General features: G+C 61.4%; 1 protein-coding gene across 1 annotated transcript in view; it reads left to right on the top strand.

Moving 5' to 3' along the window:
• LONP1 (lon peptidase 1, mitochondrial) overlaps positions 1-7433 on the top strand; it is an 11591-nt gene that overhangs the window by 1439 nt on the left and 2719 nt on the right. Inside the window, exons 3-11 of the mRNA XM_004714346.2 lie at positions 1105-1339; positions 2209-2270; positions 2434-2563; positions 2741-2824; positions 3519-3739; positions 5185-5323; positions 5840-6018; positions 7045-7132; positions 7289-7411. Of these exons, the coding sequence (XP_004714403.1) occupies positions 1105-1339; positions 2209-2270; positions 2434-2563; positions 2741-2824; positions 3519-3739; positions 5185-5323; positions 5840-6018; positions 7045-7132; positions 7289-7411 (1261 nt within the window). The remainder of the gene's footprint in view (positions 1-1104; positions 1340-2208; positions 2271-2433; positions 2564-2740; positions 2825-3518; positions 3740-5184; positions 5324-5839; positions 6019-7044; positions 7133-7288; positions 7412-7433) is intronic.

The following is a 7433-nucleotide window of genomic DNA, read 5'->3' as shown; positions in this document are numbered from 1 at the left end:
CCACACTGCAGAGTGGGAAGGGACAGTAATACGCCTGGGCTGAGTCAGGAGACCTCTCAGCCGGCCTGCCCTCTGAGATGGGAGAGAAAGGACAATGGGGGCGGCCATTGCGCCCTGGACACAAGCCTGTGAGGTGCTAGCCAGAGTCCTGCTGGCTCCCCAGGCCTTGCCCACCTTGCCACCAGCTCGGCCCGCCCCGAGACCCACCCCCTAGCACCCTCACCCCCACCAGCACCCTTTAGGGTGGTCAGGTGTCTGTCAGCAGGGCCCTCTGTTCCTCTGGAAAGTGCCATCCTCACCCAAGCATTAGAGACACACCCACCCTGGTTGGCCTAGCGCTCTCCTCTGCCTCACACATGCGTGAGCTTGCATGCATCCCCCCCGCCGCCCCCCAACGGGCAGACAGGAGGAACTTGATCTGGGCTGGTCCCCGGGAATCTAAGAGCCTGGTGGTGGCCTGTAGGGATGTGTTGCCAGCCAAGTGGTTGGTGGTTCAGTCCCACCCATCTGCTCCGAGGGAGAAAGATGAAGCGGGCTGCCCACTTCAGGATTCTCGGCCGGAAGCCCTCTGTCGGGTCGATGGGAGGCGGAGTTACCTGGATGGCACTGTTGGGGTGTTCGGTTTTATTGAAGACAGAAAGTCTGAAGGGGCACCTCCGCCGAGCTCTCTGTCCGGCGTTGCCCCGGCCTCCCTTGGTCTTCCTCCTGTGCGTCTGCATGTCTCTGCACAGCTAAGGGACACCACCGCTCCCTCCGCCTGACCTGCCTGCACAGGGGCACCGGAAGACAGAACCGGTTCGCCGGCACCTGCTCGCTCTAGTGCAGTGGTTGTGGAGGGTCACTCCGGCCCTGCTATATGGGGGAAGGTGGCAGGGGCGGGCAGAGTCCCCAAGCAGGCTGGTGCTCAGTACAGGTAGTTCTGGGATGCCCCTGGCTGCCGCTCTGTGTCCTGCTGCTGGCTGGCATGGGTGGCCACCAGGCTGTAGGAAGCAGGAGTAGGAGTCTGGCTGGAGGACATGGGCAGACTGGGGAGGGGGCACTGAACTTGAGGCCACCCTCCCCTTGGCCACAGCCCCAGCCTCCCGTCTGCCTTGCCGCCGGCAGGATTCACATCAGCCGGCCACTAGAGGTGGAGCCCGAGGAGCCGGAGGCCGAGAGCAAGCAGAAGGCACGCCGGAAGTCCAAGCGGAACAAGAAGGAGGCGGAGGAGGAGCAGCTGGGCGGCAAGAGCCCGGTGGAGGTGGTGATGGAGCCCGGCTTGGGGGACCCTCGTGAGGTGCTCATGGTCGAGGTCGAAAACGTGGCCCACGAGGACTTCCAGGTCACGGAAGAAGTGAAAGTGAGTGAGGCAGGGGAGGGGCCGCGGGGCTCCCTGTCCTGCGGTTGCAGGGGCACCCACAGCAGGCATCACCAGTGCAGAGGAGGCCTGGGGCCCTGCTCACCACACCACACCACACCACAGTAGCCTCACACAGAGGGGCCCTGGTCACACAGGCACGGCTGTTGTGTCCTGTGTGTCCTGCCCCCTGCAGCCTTGCTGAGGCAGCACCTACTTCTCTGCGTGAAAGGCCTTTGAGGAAATGGGTCAGAGAAGGAAATCTGCTCCTGGTGGAGTTCATAGTCGAACCCAGGCCCCACCTGGGTGGGGGTTTGTACCAGCCTTCCTGCCAAGCCACCTGCCCTCTAGGAACAAGACAGCTGACTGAGGCCTGGCATGTGCCTGGCAGCCAAGGCCAACTGGCTGCAGCCCTGTATTGAGAAGGCTTCTTAAGTGGCCTCTGAACACTGAGGGAAAGAGTGCTGGATTGATTGGTGATGTCTGACGTGATGCTGGAAGGGGGTCTGGCTGCATGTGCCATTGAAATCCAAACCTACTGTCATTGCGTGGATTCCAGCTCCCAGTGGGACAGACTAGAGCTCAGGCTTCCTGTCCTGGAGCAGCTGGTGGGCGCGCCCTGCTCTCCCTTGTGCTGTTGCAGGGTGCTTCAACTTTCCACTGCCCCGCCAGGGCTCCTGCGAGGGCATTAACGGCTTCTGACACCACCCCTCACACACCCCCACCATCCCTTCCTCAAGGTTAGGAGGCAGGCAGGTTTTCATGTGTCCTCTTCTTGGCTGGTGAACATGAAGCCCAAGTGGCCTGGTGGCTGGGGCACTGGGGGCGGCAGGTAGGAGGGACCCCAAAGGCCTGTCTGGCCCTGTCTGCAGGCCCTGACCGCAGAGATCGTGAAGACCATCCGCGACATCATCGCCCTAAACCCTCTCTACAGGTGGGTGTCCACCGGCCTCCTCGCAGGAAGCCCTACCCCTCCTCCCTGCGAGGCAGGCGATGTCCCGCTGCTGTGCCTGGGGTGGGCAGGTCTCACGAAGCAGCGGTGGGCGGGATAAGCTGGCTGGGCGGAGGAGCTGCTCTGAGCAGCAGTCCACCCCCAGGGAGTCGGTGCTGCAGATGATGCAGGCGGGCCAGCGAGTGGTGGACAACCCCATCTACCTGAGCGACATGGGCGCCGCGCTGACCGGGGCCGAGTCCCACGAGCTGCAGGATGTCCTGGAGGAGACTAACGTGAGTGTGTGCATGGCTCAGCCCGCCGCCTCGTCCCTCTCAGGCCTCCCGTCTGCAGCAGGGTTGCTGTGGCCAACGGCCTTGCCCATGGGGCATTGTTCCCTGTGTGCATAGGGGCCGTGGGTCAGGCAAGCAACTCCCCCACTGTGACCACCCTCTCACGCCTCTCCTCGGCAGATCCCCAAGCGCCTGTACAAAGCCCTGTCCCTGCTAAAGAAGGAGTTTGAGCTGAGCAAGCTGCAGCAGCGCCTGGGTCGGGAGGTAAGCTTCCAACCTTCAGGCCGCCCCGAGTCGCCAGACTGCGTGGGTGCTGCTGTGAGACCAGCACAGCCAGCCCAAGTCCTCTCTGCGCGGCAGGACTGGGTGCTCCTGGCCTCCTGTGTGTGTGTGGGGGCATGTAGAACCAACCCACCGGGAAAATACTGACGTGCTGGTTCCCCACTCGCCTGCAGGGCCCACCATCCCACTTGTGGGCAAATGTTGGACCAGCCTGTATTTCAGGTCACCCTGGAGGCCGGGGGTCACTTATACAGTGCTTAGAGCTGACTTGGGGGCTGAGAGAGACCCTGGATTGGTTCTGGTCAGCTTTCACAGCCACTTACATGTGCCCTGGAGGCTGGCACGTGCCTAGGACTGGAGCAGGGTTCAGTGAGCTCCCAGGCTCAGGAGACGCAGAGGGGCCACGTGAACCCCGGCTCACCACCATCCAACCGACAACAAGCATGGGGTTCCTCCAGGCGAGGCAATGGCAGCTCCATTTGTGCACGAGTCAGGGGACGGGGGACGGCAGCGATAAGTGTCCCGTCTCTGCTTTGGGTTGAGAATGGAGGGTTGGGGTGTGGGGGTGGGGGTGGTCTTATCCCCACACGCCCACGAGGCAGCAGGGTCTATGACTGGGCCTGTGGCCTGCGCACCCCGTTCCTTACCGCCCCTTCCCCCGGCCCCCCGCCCGCAGGTGGAGGAGAAGATCAAGCAGACGCACCGCAAGTACCTCCTGCAGGAGCAGCTGAAGATCATCAAGAAGGAGCTGGGCCTGGAGAAGGAGGACAAGGACGCCATCGAGGAGAAGTTCCGTGAGCGCCTCAAGGAGCTCGTGGTCCCCAAGCACGTCATGGACGTGGTGGACGAGGAGCTCAGCAAGCTGGGCCTGCTGGACAACCACTCGTCCGAGTTCAAGTGAGTGCCCAGGCGGCACGTGTCCCATCGGAGAGCCCGTGGGGCAGCGTCCAGGGACACGCTCTCCCTCCCACGGCGGCGGTGGTGGTTCGGTGCTGTGGAGTGGGTGTGGATCCATGGGGACCCTGTGTGCAAGAGAACAAAACGCTGCCCGGGCCTGCCCTGCCCCCACTGTGTCAGACCTTCTTGTCGAGGGCCCTCCACTTGAGGTCCTTCTCCAGGGGCGGTGTCTCCTGACAGCATGTCCCAAGTCCATGAGACAGTCTCCCCATCCTCATCCTCACTTCTGAGGAAGGAGCACCTGGCTGCGCTTCTTCCAACACAGGCCTGTTTGCTTTCCTGGCCGTCCAGGCTCCTTCCAAGGCCCGTAATCCAGGTGCTTTGATTCCTCTCCCATCTTCCCCGTTCCTACCATCTCGTGTGCGCATGAAGTGGCTGGAAGTGCCAGGGCTGGGTCAGGTGAAAACCTGAGTTTTCGAATTGACACCTTGCTCTTCAGCACGTGGGGGCCTTGTTCAGCAGACCCCCGTGCGGTTCTTCATTTGCTTTCTTTCTTTTTTTTGTTTGTTTGTTTTGTTTCATTTGCTTTCTTGACTGCGGCTTCCACAGGTGTCCGTTGAGGACCCTTGAACAATGAACCCCTCCCTCCCTGCCCTCGAGTCCGTGCTGACTCACCACACCCCCATAGCGCGGGGCAGGACCGCCCCTGTGAGTGTGCGAGACTGTAACTCTCGAAGGGAGTAGGAACCCGTTCCCCTGGGGCAAGTTTCATTCTCTTCCCCGCCTGTGGTGCTGCCTCTTGGTGCAGCTGTGAAGATGTTGGCTCACTGTGCGCTGAGTTACAGTCCACCGTGAAGGCTGCAGTCTGACCCTCCCCAGCAGCTGCTGCAAACTCTCTTCGCTTTCGTCAGGAAGGATTGTGTCATTCGAACACCTGGCTCATAAGTCTCTCTTCAATCCATAGGTTGCTTTCCTATTCAGATAATCCAGCTTTTCTTGGATTGTTAAGAACATACAGAAGTTAGGGCTGACAGCACATAAATGTAGGATAACTACATCAAATCACAAAAATGGAAGACAGCCACACACTACTGGGAATCGTGGGCAAGCCAAGTTGACACAACCACCCTACAACCCTGTTTTAACTTGATACCTTAACCATCCATAATTCCACCAGTTGCTCCGAGGCAGAAAGAGGAGGCTTTCTACTCCCGTAAAGCGTGCTGGTCCCGGGAACCCACGGGGCCGTTCTCCCGTGTCCTGGGCGGCAGTGAGTTGGACCTAGTGGAGGAGGACGGCCCTGGTGCTGCAGTGGCTATGGATTGGGCTGTGGACCACAGGTCATCACATGGAAACCCAGCCTGGGCACACCCTTCCCGGTGGCCTGATGAGGGCCGGGAGGGGTGCCGGGCTCTGCTCACAGGCCCCTGTCGGTTCTGTGACAGTGTCACTCGCAACTACCTGGACTGGCTGACTTCCATCCCATGGGGCAAGTACAGCAACGAGAACCTGGACCTGGCGCGGGCCCAGGCGGTGCTGGAGGAGGACCACTACGGCATGGAGGACGTGAAGAAGCGCATCCTGGTGAGTATGTACACACAAACATGTACACCCACGTATGCCAGCCTCCACGTCCCCAGTCCGTCTTGTGGATTTGCCTCATGTGGGGACATGTCAGGGGTGATGCCCCCCACCTGGGGCCCAGGCTGTCCTGCGTGGTGTTGGGTGGGGGGGGGCTTGGGGTGTAGTGCAGTGACAGTAGGGGTCCTTGGTGTACCTGGGTCCCCCTGCCGGCCGTCTGATGGTAGAAGCTAGCAGGCTGGAGTCTTGGAGCAGAAAGCAAGCCCAGGGGTGCTGCTGGGGGTAGGGGTGTTGGGGGGTGGACATAGTCAATTGTGGGCTTTACATGTCCTTGGCCCCAGACTGTCCCTCCTCTGAGAGCTAACCATTCTTGTCAACCCCTCTGAGATGGGCCTGGTCCCTGTAAGAGACCACGGAAAAGCAATGCTCTATAGGGCTTGGTCCTGGGCAGCAAGCCCCCCTGCAGGGAGCACTTCTCTTGGGTCCCCACCCGCCCCTGAGCCCAGCCTCTGCCCACAGGAGTTCATCGCCGTTAGCCAGCTCCGAGGCTCCACCCAGGGCAAGATCCTCTGCTTCTACGGCCCCCCGGGCGTGGGCAAGACCAGCATTGCCCGCTCAATCGCCCGGGCCCTGAACCGAGAGTACTTCCGCTTCAGCGTGGGGGGCATGACTGATGTGGCTGAGATCAAGGGGCACAGGTAAAACCACCCTCCCAGGGGCACCTGCCCATGAGCCTCCCGGGCCCCAGCCCAGCTAGTTCTCCTGGCTCTCCTCACATGACCTGCTCCACTCACCTGGACGGACAAAGTCTAGGTGTGGGGTGCCTTCCAGGCCTGGCTGGGTCCGAACACTCGGGCCTCACAGGCAGAAGTCTGCGCCACCCCACTGGCTCTCAGTTGGTGGCTGTAGCACCAGCTGAGAGGCTGTGGGGGCCATGTCTGGCCTCCCTCCCTGCCCTTGAGTCCGTGCCGACTCACCGCACCCCCATAGCGCAGGGCAGGACCGCCCCTGTGAGTGTGCGAGACTGTAACTCTCAACAGGGGTAGGAAGCCCGGCTTTCCCCCGAGGAACTAGTGACCCTGCACCCTGCCAGCACCGCCAGGGGCCAGTCTCCCGCCCTCTGGGAAACGGTGCTGTGGGTGATTGCCAAAAGGAGAGGTCAGACCTACCTCCAGCTTCCTGAGCCATGTCTGGACATGTCCTCTCCTCCCCTCCCCTCCCCCGGCTCTGCACTCTGCTCTGCTGGGCTTGATGCTGTGGCAACCTCACAGACAGTACTCATGGATAGTTTCTAGGGGGCTCAACAGGTCCCAAATTGTTAGGAGACAGTTCCTTTGCCCACCAAGCCTCTTCTCAGCCCCAGCAGCTGTGGCTCCTCAGCCCCAGTCTCCCAGCTGCATGATCACTGGGCCCATTGGCACTGCTGCTCTGCTCTGTCTCATGGTCTCTGCCACTTCCAAGAGCCGTATTTAAGCAGTTTCACTTCCCCACAATCCTCCAGCGGAGCAGCCACGCCAGGTGAACCAGACTCCAGGGAACCAGTTCTCGGAGGGAACAGGAACCCCAGCCCTGGATCGGGCCTCCTCCTGCTGGCACAGCAGGGCCTTCCTGCTGTCCGGAGTCACAGATCCATGCACAGTTCTTCTCTGAGCCACAGATGAGGAAGGTGGGCAAGTAGCTGCCCACATGCCCTGGTGCTGACCCTGCTGTTCCCTCCCCTGCAGGCGCACGTATGTGGGGGCCATGCCAGGAAAGATCATCCAGTGTTTGAAGAAGACCAAGACAGAGAACCCCCTGATCCTCATCGATGAGGTGTGGCTCGGCCCAGTGGGGGTGACGGGGGGTAGGGGGACTCCAGCCCCAGTGGGGCCCTGACATCCCAGGTGCCCCCTGCATTCCCTAACGCTGTCCAAGCCCGCAGCCACAGGGCCTGCCCCTGTCAGCTGCCAACTGCCCTCTGCCACTCAGGTGGACAAGATCGGCCGGGGTTACCAGGGTGACCCTTCGTCAGCCCTGCTCGAGCTGCTGGACCCAGAGCAGAATGCTAACTTCCTGGACCACTACCTGGATGTGCCCGTGGACTTGTCCAAGGTGTGAGGCCCGAAGGGCAGTC

This window comes from Echinops telfairi, unplaced genomic scaffold (genome assembly GCF_000313985.2).
Source record: "Echinops telfairi isolate 266 unplaced genomic scaffold, ASM31398v2 ScPeMD7_7459;HRSCAF=8497, whole genome shotgun sequence".
In the NCBI taxonomy this organism is placed as follows: Eukaryota; Metazoa; Chordata; class Mammalia; order Afrosoricida; family Tenrecidae; genus Echinops; species Echinops telfairi.
This window is presented reverse-complemented; position numbering and strand designations above follow the sequence as displayed.